General features: G+C 53.4%; 8 protein-coding genes across 8 annotated transcripts; 4 read left to right on the forward strand and 4 right to left on the reverse strand.

Annotated features, from left to right (window-relative positions):
- Window positions 1-756: 756 nt before the first annotated feature.
- J4E90_009664 (uncharacterized protein) lies at window positions 757-4910 on the forward strand (the record flags this gene model as incomplete). The annotated part of the gene is made up of 5 exons (XM_051439183.1): window positions 757-1379; window positions 1425-2171; window positions 2223-4192; window positions 4247-4528; window positions 4693-4910. 5 exons carry the CDS (start codon window positions 757-759, stop codon window positions 4908-4910), a joined length of 3840 nt encoding a protein of 1279 aa, XP_051286787.1.
- A 1200-nt stretch (window positions 4911-6110) lies between these two features.
- RPL24 (60S ribosomal protein L24) lies at window positions 6111-6918 on the reverse strand (the record flags this gene model as incomplete). Its single annotated transcript, XM_051439184.1, has 3 exons — window positions 6111-6395; window positions 6582-6725; window positions 6868-6918. 3 exons carry the CDS (start codon window positions 6916-6918, stop codon window positions 6111-6113), a joined length of 480 nt encoding a protein of 159 aa, XP_051286788.1.
- Window positions 6919-8028: 1110 nt separating this feature from the next.
- Window positions 8029-9369, forward strand: J4E90_009666 (uncharacterized protein; the record flags this gene model as incomplete). Its single annotated transcript, XM_051439185.1, has 1 exon — window positions 8029-9369. The coding sequence occupies one exon, from the start codon at window positions 8029-8031 to the stop codon at window positions 9367-9369; it is 1341 nt and encodes a 446-aa protein (XP_051286789.1).
- Window positions 9370-10162: 793 nt separating this feature from the next.
- J4E90_009667 (uncharacterized protein) lies at window positions 10163-10693 on the forward strand (the record flags this gene model as incomplete). Its single annotated transcript, XM_051439186.1, has 1 exon — window positions 10163-10693. The coding sequence occupies one exon, from the start codon at window positions 10163-10165 to the stop codon at window positions 10691-10693; it is 531 nt and encodes a 176-aa protein (XP_051286790.1).
- Window positions 10694-10977: 284 nt separating this feature from the next.
- J4E90_009668 (uncharacterized protein) lies at window positions 10978-12469 on the reverse strand (the record flags this gene model as incomplete). The annotated part of the gene is made up of 2 exons (XM_051439187.1): window positions 10978-11874; window positions 12464-12469. 2 exons carry the CDS (start codon window positions 12467-12469, stop codon window positions 10978-10980), a joined length of 903 nt encoding a protein of 300 aa, XP_051286791.1.
- A 262-nt stretch (window positions 12470-12731) lies between these two features.
- On the reverse strand, window positions 12732-16287 carry J4E90_009669 (uncharacterized protein; the record flags this gene model as incomplete). Its single annotated transcript, XM_051439188.1, has 6 exons — window positions 12732-13070; window positions 13135-13156; window positions 13472-13724; window positions 13796-14368; window positions 15085-15894; window positions 15945-16287. 6 exons carry the CDS (start codon window positions 16285-16287, stop codon window positions 12732-12734), a joined length of 2340 nt encoding a protein of 779 aa, XP_051286792.1.
- A 210-nt stretch (window positions 16288-16497) lies between these two features.
- On the forward strand, window positions 16498-17454 carry J4E90_009670 (uncharacterized protein; the record flags this gene model as incomplete). Its single annotated transcript, XM_051439189.1, has 1 exon — window positions 16498-17454. The coding sequence occupies one exon, from the start codon at window positions 16498-16500 to the stop codon at window positions 17452-17454; it is 957 nt and encodes a 318-aa protein (XP_051286793.1).
- Window positions 17455-17891: 437 nt separating this feature from the next.
- On the reverse strand, window positions 17892-18308 carry J4E90_009671 (uncharacterized protein; the record flags this gene model as incomplete). Its single annotated transcript, XM_051439190.1, has 3 exons — window positions 17892-18058; window positions 18118-18207; window positions 18260-18308. 3 exons carry the CDS (start codon window positions 18306-18308, stop codon window positions 17892-17894), a joined length of 306 nt encoding a protein of 101 aa, XP_051286794.1.
- Window positions 18309-18474: the final 166 nt, after the last annotated feature.

Consider the following 18474-nt stretch of genomic DNA (forward strand, 5'->3'; position numbering starts at 1 on the left):
AACCGACCAGGCCCAGAGCCTACATCAACGTAACGTCACCTACTTTGAGTGTTTTCATGTTGATGTAGGCTGCAGACCTGTTTAGGTTTTTCTGAGTTGACGTGAGCCGAGTACTCCACAGCTCTCATCATGTTTGGGATCACGAAAATGTTCGTCGCTCATGATACTCAGCGCAATAGCTTGCTGCACCCCCGGAGTCTCGTTTGCGTCTCGTTATGGTAGAGAGACACCTTCCTGCTTCTGCAACTCATCGCCACTGCTGTGGCTGGTGTTGATGTTGCTCCTGCCACCGCCGCGTTTGCATCCGATGGCGCTTCCACAGGGTCCGTCTGTGCGGTGGTCTTCCTCGCAACATCCATTTTTTCTTCACCAATACCAACACTTGCATAGCCGGTCCCATTGTATGCATCCATCTACTTGTTAGCTTCTTGGAGCGAGAGCAGACTCACTTGGCATTGCACATCTAGCCGCCTTTCCCTTACCGGCCCTGTCTACGGACTCGCTGGCGGTCAAGCGATCGGGCGAGCAGCGATAAACAACAACAACAACACACATCATCTCCGTCATGGCCTTGGCCTGATACTCCCCACTGCAGCAACGTCAGCTACCCCAACAACACACCGCAAGCCTTTTACGCTCTTGGACACCCACCTTATCGTCTTGTATCTCTTGGCTCCTCCACCCTTGTATCGTAATCATAGCAGCTGCACTACTCGAGGAGTTCCACCTTGACAACTGCAAGCCCCTACCCACAACATGGATTCCAACTTCCATGGCCGCCCACCAACGCGGCGACGGGCGCTCGGTGACGGCACGAACCGCGCAAATGAGGGCCCACGCATCCAGCGCGGCAATGAAAAGCGACGCAACAGTTACGCGTCTTCGTCGCCTCATCCACTTCCCCACAACGAGTCTATAGTCCCGAATGGCACCCTTGCAGTCAGTCACGAACAAGTCTCACCGGAGAACAAGCGTCTCTCCGCCGTTCAAGCCCACGAAGATCGCTCCCACAAGTCGAAGCGCGATTCGGAGATTTCCAATGCGAGCACCAATGCTTCCAGCTCAAATCGCCGCCGCAAAACACACATTGGTCCTTGGCAGCTGGGCAGAACTATTGGGCGAGGTGGCTGCTCGCGTGTGCGGCTTGTCAGGCACAGCGTCACAGGGCAATATGGTGCTGCGAAGATCATCTCCAAGGCTACGGCCGAGAAGGTGCGCGCTTTGAGCTTGGCCAACCTCATCGCGGAGCAAGAGGCGTCACTATATCCCGACGGCAAGGTCATCCCATTTGGTCTAGAGCGCGAGATCTGCATCATGAAGCTGCTGGATCATCCCAACATTGTGCGCCTGTATGATATCTGGGAGAACCGCGATGAGCTGTAAGTACACCAGCGATAACAAACTACTTGTCTAACATGGTCCAGCTACCTCATAATGGAGTTCGTCGAAGGCGGCGAGTTGTTCAGCTACATCCACGAGCAGCATGGCTTGATCGAGATCCATGCCGTACATATCTTCCGTCAGATCATCGCAGCCCTGATCTACTGCCATCGTATCAATATCCATCATCGCGACCTCAAGCCCGAGAACATTCTGCTGGACAGAGATACCATGAACGTCAAGCTTGTCGACTTTGGCATGGCTGCGTTGCAGCCTATCGGCAAGAAGCTCACCACACCCTGCGGTAGTCCTCATTACGCAGCACCAGAGGTTATCAAGACTACATCATACGACGGAGGAAAGGCAGATGTATGGAGCTGTGGCGTCATACTGTTCGTCCTTCTTACCGGCACCCCTCCCTTCAACTATTCTGGCGATGAGCGCGATCTAAAGCACCTGTTTCGCGATATTGCCGCGGCGAAGTACATTATGCCCGACAGCATCTCAAGAGAGGCCCAAGACCTCATCGGAAAGATACTCGTCGCTGATCCGAACCGTCGTATCTCCATCGATGAGATCTGGGACCACCCATTCTTGCGCAAGTATCAGCAAGAGCTGAATTTCGTGGGAGATAATGCCAACGTCGACTACTGGACTGGCCCTCTTCCTGCTATCGCCGAGTGGTCGACTCTCGAGCGCACTTCTGTTGACCGCGAGATTTTGCGGTATCTGCGTACACTCTGGCACAGCGAGAAGGAGGAGACCTTGATCCAGAAGTTGTTGAGTAAAGAGTAAGCAGCCTCCTTACTGGGTTCATGTGCATCTACTAATACCTGAAACAGGCCAAACCAAGAGAAGTACTTCTACTCTGCACTCCTGAAGTACCACACCGATCAACTGGAGAATTACCAACCGGACGCACACCATGTCGTAGCCCACTCCAACAGCGATCATCACCATAACACGCGGCATGCGCCCACGCGGAGGGATATGGAGGAGCTTCCGACCAACAGCAATGCTCACAAGCGCTCGCAGTCCACGTATTCGATTATGCACAATGAGCATCTATACTCGAAGCACAGCCTCTACGAGTCGCCTGTCTCTGAAGCCAGCTACGACCCATACCGAGCCTCGCGGCAGCCTATCGTTCCCATTCCCGAAGACGCTCCACTCAACCAAAATGTCACAGTTCATCGGGGACAGAGCGGTCGCAGCGAAAAGCATCGTCCTACCACAGCTTTGGGGCATCATACAGGAAACTCGTTACGTGTTCAAGCTCTGCGAAACAACTCTAAGCGTAGTTCCGAAATGTCCCGCGGCTCTTCACGAAGCACGCCTTCCAACCGGAGTACTCCATCTCATCGCGTTCCTTCGATACAGCGACGCTCCATGTCTCGTTCGTCCATCGCGAGCTCACACTGGCCTAGTAGCCCACCTGTTGCTGCCCGATCCGCTGGTATGGGTAAGCGAGGTGTGAGCTTTTCGCATCTGCGCGATCGTCGGACTTCAGCAGCGACAACTAGCAGTTGGCAGACCGAGGTTGGGTCTTGTTCCGACTACATGTCTCATAGGCCCCATACATCTATTGGTTCGTATGGTCCGTCTATCAAGACGAGCACGACTCGGTCAACTCCCAGGCCAAGAGCTCGTATGAGCTCAGAGACGCCGCGCTTGAAGCTTCGCAAGCCAGAGAGCCCTACCAAGTACATCCAAGGCGAGGCTCGGAAGGTTAGCATGGAGCTGGGTAAAGTCATGGAAGAGGCCTTCAACCGCTCTTCAGTCGGTTCGAGCGTTCGTTCAGATGCTTACCACGATGCCTCGCAATATGATAGCCCTCCAACTTCATTCTCCAATACCCGCGACTCAGGTGGCAGCACTCTAGCCACTACCCCAGGTGCTAAGCTACTCTTTGGAGAGCGGCCATTACCACCAACTCCCGCCGAGACACCCACTACTTTCCTGCAGCGAAAGTTGGCAGAGACGCGTGCAGACATTGCCCGACGACGCAACGAGGACGACGATACCACTGAACATTTCAACGAGGTTCTTGAGCATCTCGATCGTTTGATGGTGCCCGGGGTTGGAGGCAAGCGTACAGTCTCTGCTCCAGCGAAGTCCCCCGAGCGTAAACCGCTGCGCGCTATCCCGGAGGAGGTCAAGGCCGATAGTGGGAATGGGTTTGATACCCATGTTCCCCAACGTCGAGCTGTCACTAAACCCGTCAGGCCACTTGGTCGTCGTGTGGTAACCGAGCAGCAGCAGACTATCCGTATCGTCGATGGATCGCCCACCCGTGTCGCGCCTCTGAACATCCGCAAGCGCAGTGGTGCAAGCTTGAAGACGAATGCGACAAACGAGGTGCCTGCTGTACCCTTGATTCGATCATATGAGAATGGACAGCACGATCTGCAAGCTCCACGTACGAACGAGGCCGCTCCCGTTCTCCAGAAGCAGAACACGCTGCTTAAGAAGAAGAAGTCGCTGTGGTTCCGTCGCAACACTGGTGAGCAGGAGCGTGATCAAGAGAACAAGGAGAACCAAGTCAAGAAGAAGCAGTCAAACACTCTCCTCCAGATCCCAGAAGCATGGCAGGGTCTCGACGACCGCATCAAGGCTGATCGTGCACCATTTACGAACATTGAGAGTGAGAAGCTTGATCACAAGGGTGTAGATGGTAGCAGCGGAAGCGAATTCCCTATGCGCAACAGCAGTTCAGCTGCCACGAAGAGCGATGGTTCGACTCGCAAAGGCTTCTTCGCCTTCTTCGGCAAGAAGAAGGACGACAAGGGCAAGAAGCCAATGGAACTTGGAGGTCAGTTCATCCTTTCTTACATCTATCTTTGATCAAACACTAACATGCTTTCAGGACTCAACTTCAGCTCATCTTCGATCCTGTCCAACTTCGACATCAGCTCTGATAATAATAACGATACAGCTCGTACTGGTCCACCGGAAATGCAGATGAACTGGCTATCACGCTTCCTCCACATCAAGCCTGCCAGCAAGACGCTATGCTTCCAGATCGGTCGTGGCAAAGTTCGTCAGGACCTTGTTCGCCTGCTGCGCGACTGGCAACGGTTCGGCGTCCAGGACGTCTCACTGGATCGCGCATCAAACTCGATCAACGCACGTATTGACAAGAGCAACCGTAAGTGCCCACCACCCCGAGCGTGTCTTCTATTCAGCGGATAGCGTCTGCAACACTGGCGGTTCGAAGTGGAGATGCTCGAAGCCGAGCTTGTATGGCAATGTAATGCTGCGATTTACTTCTACAACCTACGCAAATCCATGCTAACATATGTCTCATCACAGACCTCAAGATCAAGCCCGTAACCTTCGTCATTGAACTTTTCGTCGTACTCGAACACGGACGCCGCGCCAACCTCTGCCTCGCCCGCTTCACGCAAACCCGTGGCGCAGCCTCTAGCTTCCGCAAGGTCGTCGATATTGTCGAAGACGTCTGCCGCGCTCGCTGCATGCTGGTAGAGGACGAGGAGAAGAGAGCTTCGATGATGGAGGTCTTGGACTAGGATACCAAGATGAAGAAACATGAAGATGATAATGATAATGACGGAGCGGGGTGTTTGGATACCAGATGGCATACTTCTTCCCTCTTTTGAGTAGGGTTTAGGGATTGTATTGTGCTTTGAGTCTGGGTATCTTGTTTGTAGTAGGAGATGGGAGATTGGTGGATTGTCGATAATTGGGCATCTTCTGAATACGATACAGATGGATACGCTTCCACATGCTCTAGTGTTGGCGTGGGGATGGTTGATGGGATGATGTTGGTTTACTTGTACACGTATACTCCCTCCCGGCGCCGAAGATAACGTCTAATACGTAATAATAATAGTCGCTTCTGCGATTACTATCATAGTTCCGTGCATGTGAAGGTGTTTACATGGCACTCTTGATAGATATATGACCACCATGAGCGGCACCCAGAAGGTACTCAAGCACTGTGCCTTTGACATCCGAGCACTTGTTAGGCCGTCGTATGCGGAAGATCGGTACTCAGGATAGCAGCGGAGGACACGAAAACCTGTTGTAGACGTCTGTCAAGTCAATGGTAGTCGTATGATAAGGTAGGAGAAGACATTTATACTGCTGGCTCACGAGATTTCGCTACCCCTCTGCCTGTAATGTTGTACATCACGATAGTGTTGCACATGTGAGAGTGTTACGAAGATGAGATAATACTACGTACATCGACATCAAGAGTACGGATAATAGGTGCCTTTTGTTATGTCCCAGACAAGTGTAGTTCTTGAGATGTTAGAGGCGGCATACGATAGAGAGTATTATAGCATCAGTCGCAGTGGTACAATCATTTGGTTCAGCTCTGTACTTGCTGGGCAACTCGTTGGGATGCCCATGTATGCCGTCCTTGGCTGGGTTACTTCTTACACGCAGGATGTGTAGAATGTCACCCTGGATTTCTCGCCGTAATGCCTCACAGACCTTTGTCATGTTATACACACATGTGAGCCCAAGCTCTTCTGGTGTTCGTGAGGACGTGGTATTGCATTTGCCCTATGGCGCCAGACGCTAATGTGGACAGTGTCCGGCACACCGATCCAAAAAGAGGTGAAGAAGCCATGATGCCATTCCATTCATTCCATTTTCCGTAGTGTGTTTGTTCGGAAGAGAGATTCAGAGAGTAAAGGAACACCGAGTCATCCCGAAAAACCAGCCATAACCCAGACTATGCACGCCATATCGAACCCAGCTTAACGAGTCCTTGCCTGCACCTTTGGTGCGGCACCCTTGGCACCCTGCTTGCTGACCTTGGCGGCGTTGCCTCGTGCGGACGCGGCGGCGTTCTTGGCCTTCTCGGCCTTCTTCGCTGACTCGGCGGCGGCCTTCTTCTCCTTGCCCTCCTTGATGGCGGCGGTGCGGGCGGCGGTACGGGCCTCGGGACGTTGGCTGCGGCGCTCCTTGATCACGTCGAGCGAGGCACCGACGATGGCACGCTGGTGCTTGACTGTGCGGCGGGTACGCTTCTTGGCGACTTCCTGTTGGAGAGATGGTGGTTAGCGCAGTCCGTGATGGGGGAGTAGAGATGCATGTTGCGATGAGAGCAACATCGCCGCTGAGGATGTTTGCCATGCCCAAGTCTGTCCGCAGTACAGACTGATGTCATAGTTCACTGCCTCTCAAACATGTCCCAGCGGCGTGTATATGAGTTCGCGGCGACTAACCTCAGAGATACCCTTCTTGTGCGCCCTTCGGTAGAGAGTGGTCCAGTGAATCTTGCGAGGGTTCTTGCGCTGGAGGAAAAGGGACTCGGTCTTTCCGTTCTGGAAGCGGAAGATCTTGCTGTCACCGCGGATGTAGAGCTTGCCCTGTTTATGCCATCAGCAAATGTCCTTCCCGTTGTAGTGTTCCATCCTCGTCCGCCACGTGTTCGCGTTGTCGCCGTCGCGATGGCGGGATTTCGACGTCTGAGGGGCGAGCGGCGAGACGTGGAGGGGCAATGTAACGCACCTTGCCCGGGTAGATCTTTTGACCGCTGAAGGAATCGTCGTAGGTACGCATGTTGGCGGTGTTGGCGGGATACCTGTGTGTTAGTCGTGGGGTTGTCGTCGGTCGCGAATTCAATATTGCAACTCCGGAAGAGACCTGTGGGCGGGCTAAGCCTGGGCAGGCTAGTCTCTTGGCGTCGGCGCGGTGGCTGGTGCGCGCCTCACCTTCACGCACACACACCGCGATGCAACTCCGACGCGACAGTAATTTTCCATCACAGTGCGCTCAATGGTACCTGTGATTTCTAGGCGTCTGTGTATAGTTTTCATACGTTCGTACAGCAGCTTTGCATCAACCTTTCTTACCGCATCCAGCCTCACAACTGCTTTCACAGCAATCACTCACCACAAGCCAATGCGTTCTCCTTCTCCATCGCCGGGATTGGTGCTGATGAGCCCGATATCATCTCATAGCTTGCCAGATTCATTATCCAAGTTTCTCTTTACGAATAAACGTCATGAAGATGTCCAGGCCACTGCAGTCGATCCGCCTCAACCAGCGCGCACTGCATACCATTTAGATCACGGTGTATGGGGTGCGGCAGACAGAGTGAAGAATGAATCAGGCATCAGCGCAAATAACATGGGCGATTTCATCATAGGTTCTTTCCCTATCGCCCTGAAAGTGTATCACTAGGATATCTACGTCATTTTTGGCATTTTCGTACAGCCAGAAGGCAGTCGCATACTTTCATGCTGATATGATCTAGCTGATGGAGCTAATTTATATAGCAAGGGTCACCGTCAAAACAGCTCGAGAAGTTTGTCAGCACCGGATTCGTCATACCGCAATACTGTGGGTAAGACCATTGAGATATCATCGAAGCAGCCAGCACGTCCTAGCCACTACACCGCAAGTTCAGCAGAGGAATAAGTGAAACCGCTCGTCAGGAATGTTCGGTGCTAGTCCCACCGCGGGCTCTGTCCGTTTGTCCGGTAAGGTCTGGAATACTCATGAACTTACAGCTTAATATTATTGCAATCACTGAGTACATATAAGACTTCATCAAAATTAGCAACAACAAAAACATTCCCGATGTTACTTGTTATGGATCCTTCATCACACAAAATTTCGGTTGCGTCCGCCGGTTCCGGTATGCAGTTACGAGAGCATGGCGATACAATGTTTGACCCGACAACGCATCGTCTCGTCACTGCACCGACGCCACGGTCTGCACGAGCAAATGCAGCCATATCTACATCTACTCTACACGACCAAGATCTGGTAGATGTCATGGCCGAGCTTGAACGCCATCAATCTGATCACCGAGTGGCCTTCGCCTTCGACACGGCTCAAGGTGGCCGTATCCATCCATTGAACGAGGACGAGCTAAGACACTTCCGCAAGGAAAGAGTTGGTGTATTTGGTCCATCTCAGTGGGACACGCCGAACCTTAACGGAGAGTTGCCGTTCACTTTCACATCGCTACCCAGCCCTGCGGCAGTCGAGAAAGCGATCAAAAGCGACATTGGAGGTGAGAATCACTTCCGTTTTGCACCTTCGCGGGGCTCGCCAGAAGACGATGCAAATGGTGTTATGCATTTGCTCGACAACATTGGTAATCCGAGGTACTCTGAGCCTGGCGCGGTTGTTCACATGCAGTCGCCTACCTTCAATCAGAAGAAGCGCTGGATACCAGGATGGGAAGGGGACGGTGTACTGGGTCAGTCAGAGTTCCAGATGACTGTTGCTCCAGCAGGCGAGGTATTCGAGTTGGAGTACTACGAGCACCACTTTTCCACGACGCTGTTGACCGGCTCGAAAGTATGGTTCACCTTTCCTCCGCTGCAAGCCAATCTAGACCTGCTCCGTAAAGCGTACGAACGTATGCATGACAGCAACACCTCACACGTCCCCCTGGATGTTCTCTCGAAAATGCAACATGGCATTGCAATCATTCAGAAGCCAGGACAGACCCTCCTGCTCCCACCATACTGGTCCCACATGATATTCTGTACCGAGACATCAACATCGTGTAGTTTCTCTTTAGCAACCGCCACGCAATTCATGTACCGCATTAAGCACATGGATCTCTGGGTCAGCCACAATCTCTTCTGGGAGACGGGAGAACAGCTACAATCCCACCTCGTGCGCTATGCCTCAGAATTCGCAACTCATTTCGCGACCATTATGACAGGCGATCTCAAGCGCTTCAAAGTCGCCCCTGTGCAGAACCAGATATGCAGCGAGTGGGTCAAGACTGGACCGAAAGAGGCCGCAGAGTTTGAGAACATGAAAGAGAAGATTGGCGTACTCTTGTCATTGATTGAAGACGAGAATGCGAGAGAGAGAATAGATGATGAAATCCGACATGCGTGGATTGAGTTCATGGAGGAGAAGCGCAAGAAGAGGCCAGAATGCCGGCTATGTCGCATACGTATCGAGCACATGCCAGCGGGGGAGACGCCAGATGAGCGATTAGCACGACATGTCACCGACGTGCACTGCTCGTACGAGGAGTAATCATTTCGACATGTCCGTCACAGCGAGAGGTGCACTACTTTGGTGCATCAAATTTTGAAGGTCTTATTCTTATTCCCGGGACGTTCCACAACTGTCATGGAAGAATTCAAATACCTCGCCCGCCCATCTCACGCCACTATCATTCACTATTAGTATAAAGACCCACGTCGCACAATGCGAGTCAAGTCGTCGCAGCCGCGCAACCACAGTGAGGGAGAAGAGCATCGGATCGGTCCCTGCCATCCGACACTAAACCGCCCGGGCCGGCCGCCATCTTCACCCACCAAGCCCAAACAGGTCTAACAAGCGGAAACGACCCACGACTTGAGCTCATGCCCCCGCACACTACACCCTGAAATCTTTTGCCTCCGGTGAACTAGACCGCCGCCATTCTGGCAGCTAGAATGCGCCATTGTCAGCAACCGATACTTTTGTACAAAGCTGAGCTGCGGCTGAAGAAATTTCCTGGAAGCTGAATGGAAGGCCTGATCTACGACCGAGGTTCGGCTCGGACCTGCAGATGAAGATGCAGAAGTGGAGAAGGCATTAGACATGTTCTAGGTCGGAGGGGATGGCCAAATCAGGTACCTATATAAGCAGAGTATGTAATGAACGAACGGGACGGCAGACAAGAAGATATTACAACACGAATCTCGAATTTACCTATTAGTTGACCATTTCTACCCACCTCCTACCCACCCACCCACATCTCCAAAACCTCCATCAGGGACGATCCAGAGACTACACATCACTATCGACAAAGCCTGTCTTAACCCCCCTACCCACAACTAAAATGCGCTTCCTCTCCACCCTCCTGAGCACAACCCTCAGCCTCCTCACCCTCACCTCCGCCGCCTTAACAATGAACACCACAAACGGCATGGGCACCACACCCACCCAACGCTACGTCATCTCAGCCTCACAAGCACAAACCGTCATCGACGCCGCCATCACCAACGCCACATCCCTCCAGATCCCCGAGAACATCGCCATCGTAGATCCCTCTGGCCTCCTCGTCGCTTTCCACCGCATGGACAACGCATTCATCGGGTCCATTGATATTTCGCAGAAGAAGGCTAGGACGGCTGTGCTGTTCAATGGGTTGTATGCTAGTGCGGATTTGTATGCCGCGGTGCAGCCTGGTGCGCCGCTTTATGATGTGCAGAATACGAATGGCGGGTTGATCGCTTTCGGGGGCGGGATACCGATTTACCTTGAGGGAAAGTTGATTGGGGGTGTGGGTGTTAGTGGAGGGAGCGTGGAGCAGGATTTGAGTGTTGCGAATGCGGGAGTGGAGGCTTTGGGGGCGACTACCAAGGCATAGGCCCATGGGGTAGCCGTAGAGGACTTTATTCGATGTTTAGGTCGCTAGCGAAGATATTGTGACCGTGAAGTCATATCTCATACCCCGCCTCGACTCATACCGTGACAACGACACATGCGTGCTCAGCATGCATTCCCACTATCCTCTCTCTTCTGGCGCTTAGGCCCCCGGTCAAACGATTGTGGAAACCCTCCTCCAAGCCGCTGCAGATCTCCATTCCGCGCCACTTCCTCCGCAAACATGAATCTGCCAAATGCACATCAGCACGTCAGACTTGGAGGAAGTTACCTCATGAGCTCATACGTCTGGCTCCTCTCCATGCCTTCTATCGCATCTTTGGCATCGAGCCTCGTTCGTTCCTTGACCCCCTCCATCTCCGCAATCGCTGCGAACCGTTCTTTCCAGAGTGCCCATCTTTCTTTGCTGAACTCGCTTTTGCCCTTCCACAGTTCGCCTCCGCGTCCTGGGTTGCCTTGCTTCTTGTCGGTGGGTGTGAGGTCTTTTTCCATGCGGAAGAGGTCGTGGCCGTAAACTATTATCCAAGCTGCAGCTGCGGGAACGTTTGCGTCGTATTTTTGGTTGGCCGTCGACATGGGTTCATCGATGGGAGGTGTCTCGAGAGCTTCCCGTAGCGCGAAGATGGCGTACATGGAGAGATCGTAGATATGTTCCCTTGCTACAAAGGCGAAGAAGTAGTTCATGTTCGTCCATGCTTGCACCTCCGTCTCGATGAAGCCTTCGTGAGCGGCTGGCGCGTCGTTGAAGGCCTCACGACAGGCCATGCCAAAGTCAGTCATTTCCCTGTAGAGGTAGTCATACTCCTTGTTGTCCGGTATTGAGTGCTCTTTGAATGCGACGAGTAACTCGATGAGTTGGTGGTGCTGTGTTCGGGCGCCGTCGCGGAATGTTGATCGTCTTGCTGAGTGAATGATGCTGGTCCACAGGTCCATGAAGTCGACATCGTCGAGTTTGGCCTCCTTGATCTTTTCGTCAATCGGTCCGAGGATGCGCGCCGTCGCTTCTTTCACGTCGATCTTCTCATCGAGGTAGTCTTGGATCAACGGGTAGTACGCGCTGTCTTCTTTTGGACGGAACCATCCTCTTATCTTTGCAATCTGGTCGATTTGATCTGCCTCGTTCTGGAGGGTTGGGAGAATATCCTGGATCCTCTGGTTTTGTTGCTAGAACAGAATATTAATCATGAGCTAAGATGAAATCATTGTGAGAAAATACCGCTATGCGAGCCATCGTTCTGATCGGTGGAGCGAGACGTGGTGAGCGTAGGCTGGTGGGATGAGACAAAGGTACACGGTGTTTCCTTCTAGTGATGTCATACGCGGCGGTACCACGGTCAGTCCTACTAATCCCACGTGTATGCCTCGTCAAGGCAGCTGGTGACCTGTGCCGGACCAGTTGAAGTACGCTATGAGGCATCCCTTTCTGAAAGTGGATACACACGGCCAGTCTGTGTTGATAGGCGCGGAGCATCGTCCGCGTAACGGAAGGCAGGCGTTCGGTTGGCTGGCGAGGTGCATGGTACAAGAGCAGCTGTTACACCTGTAGCAACCACGCCTATAGTATAGCCGATCCGCGCTATGATGGTCGTCTGAAGTGCGATGATCAGGATCGAAGCAGGAAGTCTTAAGAGAAGCTGATCGCCGAACGTGTGGGTGATCAACCCGAAGCTGTCGGTAAACAAGGGTCCTCGGAATGCCGGCGACGGGCTTCCCGCAACCTTGGAACGTGTCTTTCTTTGCCCGCGGGGCACACCAGCATCGCACGGCAGTGATAAGGCGAGCGTCAAAAACAATTCAATTTCAAAGCTTAAGTGAGATTCGGTGATCGAAGGGGAAGTTTTTGCACTTCATGAAGTCAGCGATGGCCTCGGGAGGTATTCGCGATTCCGCAGTACCGCGTGGGTACATCAAAACTACGAAGTACCTATTCTTCAACCCTGTCTTACAGCAACAAATGAAGTGCGCCGTCGACTCAGAATTGGGCCTGATATCGGCTCGATCTGGTCAAAGAGGTTCCTTTCCTACAGCTTCGCACCCCTCTCCCTCGCAGCCAGAGCCCTCAAATCCTTTCTAAGTATCTTCCCTGCAGGACTTTTCGGGACCTCGTCTAGGAATACAACACCTCCCCTCAACTGTTTATGCCCAGCAACCTTCCCCTTGACGAATTCAACGATTTCTTCCGACCCAATCTTGCACTTGTCAGCGACAACGTATGCTCTCGGCACCTCATTCGTCCCATCATCCGTCGACACACCAATAACTGCAGCGTCCAAGATCAGCGGGTGGCTAAGAAGTACGGCTTCCAGCTCCGCAGGCGCTACCTGTAGCCCCTTGTACTTAATCAACTCCTTCTTCCTATCCTGCAGAAATAGAGGTATGAAGTCAGTGTATGTCTCACACACACTTCGTACACTTAGAACTTACCACGATATAGAACATCCCATCCCTAAACTCCGCAACATCACCCGTATGAAACCAGCCATCGTGGGTGAAAGCCTCTCTATCCGCCTCTTCATTCCGATAATACCCCTTACACACCACGGGCCCTTTCACCAGCACCTCCCCAGCCATCCCCTCTTCCACATCTCCTCCCTGATCATCAACAAGCCTAGCCCGCATATTCGGCAACAGCATAGCCACACTCCCCGTATCATCCCGCATCCCAGGCGTCATAATCGTCGCACTCCCCGTCGTCTCACTCAAGCCCCAGGTCTGATCCACAAAACACTCCTCACCACCAAGTTTCTGACTAGCTGCATACTGAAGATCCCTTCCTAGGGGCGCGGCTCCCGAAACACAGAATTCCAGGGAGGCGAATTGCGTGGTTGCTAGGGGACTTTTGGCGATTAGCAAAAGGATGGGGGGAACGGTGAAGAAGAAGGTTATGTGGTAGCGGGCGTTGTAGGTGAGGAAGGATGGGAAGTCGAAGCGGGGCATCCAGTATACGGTTCCGGCCAGGTAGAAGGGGTTTATGAGGTAGCCTTGTACGCCGGCTATGTGGGCGGTGGGGAGGTCTGGTGGGGGATGGGATGTCAGCGTACATTTATCTTAAATTGCCAATATCGTATGAGGAAGCATAACTCACGAGCGACTGTCCGGTATTCAAAGTCCGGGCGTTTCTCTTTCACCCACGCTTTCATCATATCCCCCGTACTAACCGTCTGGCTCACGATATTTCGGTGCGAAAGCTTTACTCCCTTGGGTAATCCAGTCGTCCCGGAGCTATAAATCAGCACTATCAGACTCTCGTCCAGCTCTTTCCAATCCGTAATCCGCGTCCACGGCAGTAAATCTCCTCCATCAATGATGTTCTGCCCCGGCCTCCCATCTTTACCAACAATCTCCAACGTCCATTCCCTCCCCTCACTCATAAGCAGTACGCGCCCGCCTCCACCCTGACCCCACCCCGCGTCCTCTGCAGCTCTTATCGTAGTCTCCAGGGTAGCTTGACAGGTGACAATAATCTTCGAGCTGGCACCTTGGAGTTGCTTGGCTAGTTCGCTGGCCGTGCTTGCCGCAGACGCAGCGGAGAAGATACCACCTGCACCGATGATTCCATACGCGAGGACAGGGAGGAGGTAGTGGCCGGTCGAGATGACGGAGCACACGTCTTTTCCTGGGCCATGGGCGCCGATACCAAAGTGGTTGCGGAGGGCGGCTGAGGTGGCTTGGGTTAGGTGGCGGGCGCGCGATGTGGTTAGGATTAGACTTGGGTCTGCGGCTGAGACGTGGAGGGGAGTATCTGGTCTGGCTAGGCTGTGTTCGGAGTCTATGAGAGGGGGTGTTGTTAGTTGAGAAGGTTGTTGGGGTGGTGTTAGGTGCTTTTGCAGTGGTGGGCGTACAGAAAAGAAGACTTAGTACATCGAGGTCAGGGATCGGGTAGCTTTTCTCGGAACGATAGATGATTCCATCAGCCGTCTTGTCTACAACGGTAGCCATATTACTGCGAAGCTCCTCCTCATGCAAATACAATGTATGCAGATTCAACTAATGAAGCCCGACGAACGAAGCAGAAATGGCCACTACGGTCAATGGTACCACAAGACGTTGTTCTCGTGTATTCGGCTATATATACTCTAGCTAGAGGAGCCGCACAATCGCCCTCGTATAGCGACGCGTTTCCTCGGCTCCCTCGTTCCAGTTTGGATGGGCTGTCGATCCATCTGTGGCTTCGGCAAGCCTGGTATGTCAGTACTAGCGAGTAAGCGGGGTAAGTCGGGGTAATCAATAGCAGCCATGCAACTGGGCGCCATCGTGAGGCTATTCAGCTTTGACATATCAGACACTGATTGAGACGTGCAATGCTTGCTCACGATTTACGAGTCCTTGCGCTCTGAGCGTGGGTAGGTCATGATGTGAGCGTCGTCTTTCAACCTCTGCGTTTTGCACTCGGCTCATCATAGGCACCTTCAGCATCATCCCCCTCGGCGTCGTCTCCACCAGCAGGTTTGTTGGCTTTCTTTGGTTTTCGTCTCTTCCGCTTGTGCTTGACGGGTGGTTCTTCTGCAGCCGCAGTGATCTCCATGGCTACTTCTTCTGACTTTCGCGATAAAACCTGAACGGCCTTTTCAGGCGGACCTTTGGTTGTATACGCCATCGGAAGCACTGCTGGTCGTGCGATCGGAGGCAGCTCGCTCTCGTCGACCATGTTCTTGCGCATTCCTCTAGGGTTCTCTGCCTTGAGCAACGCGACGTATTCAGCGGTGCGTTTGGTGTGCTCAACCTTGGTCATTATCTTCCAATCCACAGGCTTGTCTGCTGCTCTCCACTTTTGCCAAACATCGTCGTGCATTACGCTTCCGCTGAGGACAACGAAAGCGCAGCTGTTCCACAATGTATGGACTGCTTGTATGGGTAGCCACTTGGACCTCAGCTCGCCATGCTCGGCAAGCCAGTATGCGACCTTTGCTGGCGTAGGACAGATGTTGCGTAGGTGTGGCTCGACGTAGATTGTGCGCTGGTCCCAGAATGCTAGGCCGTCGTCATCGGTGACTTCGAACGAGTTGTGGGGTAAGTATTTGGGAGGGTACGAAGAGGGCTTGCGGCGAACATGGTAGCCATTGCTCGAGAGCTCTATCATCTTAGAGGGGTGGTCGCGGAGTGCTTGCTGAAGGAGGATTTGAGAGGCTTCGGGCCTCAGGGAGGAGATGTTGGGGTGTTCGAGGATGGCGGTGAGGTGGATGTCTGTATAGCAAGTCAGTTATGGGGGAGGACATAGACCTGGGTATGTATACAATTCTCCTCGCCATCGACGGTTCTGTAACGGTCCTGCAGCCACCTGGCGCGCTGCTCTTCCTGGTGGGCATAGTCGGTGAAGATCAGCTCGATGCCAGCAGCAAGCTGGCCAATGTACTCTGGCGTGACGGGCTTGGTAGTAAATCTGGGACCAGGCTTGGTGGCTTTGAGGTCAGTCTGTTCTGGCTGGTCAGTAGGTGAGCTGGTTCTTGTCTTCTGCATCGCCTCGACCAGCGCATCGTCTTGGTCGCCTTCAACAGGCGCTTTAGAGGGACCTTGGGCAGGCTTGGGCCGCGGCTTCTCGCGGACGCCCTTGAGCCTGAGCGCTCTGGGAATGAACATGGCACGGATGTTCCGCTCTCGTGGTGGAGAGAGTTGACAAGAATTGGCGTCGCTGAACAAGTTCGAGTGCCATCGCAGACCGCATTCGCGACGCGCCGCGGCTCAGGCACGGACCTACGTCAGTCCCCAGAATCTCAATTTCCGTACAGCGCTGTCGACCAACAATCTCGCAAACCTCCTTCATACCCGATTTTGCCCTCGACCGCCAAGATGGCCAAAGAGAAGAACTACAACCCCGTGCAAGAAGCCAAGAAGGCCGAGAAGCAGAAGCAGATCCGCAAGCAAAAAGCCAACCTCCAGACCCAGCGCAACGAGAAACTCGCGCGCCGAAACCCCAATCGCATACAACGCGACATTGACAACCTCAAAGAACTGGACCAAAGCGGCGCAATACGGCCACATGAGCGGCAACGGCTACAGGAGCTGGAGAAAGATCTCGCCGCCGTCAACAAGGCGCGCGCAGCACTCGGCGACAAAGCGCCCGTCTTCAAGCCAGAGCGGCAATACAACAACGAGGACAGGGGGCGGGGAGGCGACCGGGGAGGCAGAGGCGGCGGTGTTCTAGGCAAGCGATCGCGCGACGGACAGCGCAAAGACGACGACAGCAGCGACACCGACGATGACGTGAAGCGCATCCCCATGCCGCGCGACACACCACCGCCTATACCGCGGAAATACCTACCACAAGACCCGCAAGACGAAGCAGCCGCGCCCGCCGAACCCAAGAAACCCACCATCGTCTACGAAGCTGCACCCCAGGTCCGCGATCTGCGCAAAGAAGCAACAAGATTCATGCCTGCGTCTGTGGCGCAGAAGGTCAAGCTGGCAAAGGGCGAGGGGCGGTTACTTGAACCCGATGAGTTTGACAAGTTGCGGGAAGGAGGGTATATGAATGAGGGGAAGAAGAAGGATGACACGGAAGAAGGTGCTGAGAAGGTTCCTCGAACAGCTGAGGATGAGGAGCTGGATGCTTTCTTGAGGTTGCAGAACACATCGGCGGGTGATATGGCAGAGCAAGTTGCTGAGGCTGCGGTCCAAGAAGCAGAGTACAAGATGATGGCTGCTGAGGCCAAGGGGCAGATGGAGGGCATATCTGACGAGGCCAAGACGGCGGAGAATACACTCAGGCATGTGCAGATGGAGGAGGTGGAAGATGAAGATCTATAGGACATGCTACGAGTTTCAAGTGTATCATGAACAAGTTACACTCTCAAACTTCCGGGCTGTATTTCCAGGGTTCCACATTATGCCCATAATTGTGAGGGCACAGCAGACGTGAAGCTAGGTGCACTCATCGAGCGTTGAGAAATCCCAACTAGTGCTTTGAGAAGACATGAGCAGGAAGGCAACTGAGCTATGGTTGAAGTTACAGCTGAATGTGAAAGAAGCAACGAAAGGCAAGAAAGGCAAGTCACAGCAGAAGACAGATTGTTGATCATTGTTATTTCATTCATGGTAGGGTATATAGATATGCGGCTTTCACGCCGAAAGGGTATGTTCCATCCATCGCAGTATCATGTTCGTCCATTCTCAGGTCTTCATGGTCGTAAGAGGAGGGTTGTGTATCGTGGCTACCAGGCAACAGCAAGAAGGAAGCGAGTGCTTTACTTCTTCTGGCCAGTGGCGCCGGAGAGGGTGTCGGAGATGCTCTGGCCAGCGTTGCCGAGAGCGTCCTGAGCTTGCTTCATGACACCCTGGCCCTGGGCGGAGGCATCGTCGCCGCCTGAGCGGGTGGCGTCACCGAGCTTCTGTCCGGTGGACTTCTGGCCCTCTGGTGTGTATGTTAGTTGATGGCCGGGTGGTAAGTGGTGAGTAGTGGAAGAGACGTACCAGGCTGGACCATACCGGCAACGCGGTCACCGGCTCCAGTGAGGCTCTCGCTGGCCTTCTCGGTGGTGGACTTCTGGGAGTCGGGGGTCACTGAGAGACTGTCAGATGGTGCACTGAAGTTGGGTGAAGGCAGTAAGCTTACTCTTCTCGGAGGCTTGCTCGCCGAGACCCTTGCGGAGGTTGTCAGACATGTTGGTAGTTGGTGGTTGATTGGTTGGTTGAGGGCTGAAAGTAGTAGTTGTAGTTGAGTTGATTGGAGTTGAGTGTGATGAAGGTTCGAGCAAAGGGAAGCAGAAGCAGTCTTATATACTACCCTTCAGCATCGTCCAGGCTGCAGTGACGTGCTACGAAAGCCGT

Source organism: Alternaria incomplexa, assembly GCF_024043165.1.
Source record: "Alternaria incomplexa strain BMP 0042 chromosome Unknown scaffold_17, whole genome shotgun sequence".
Lineage (NCBI taxonomy): Eukaryota > Fungi > Ascomycota > Dothideomycetes > Pleosporales > Pleosporaceae > Alternaria > Alternaria incomplexa.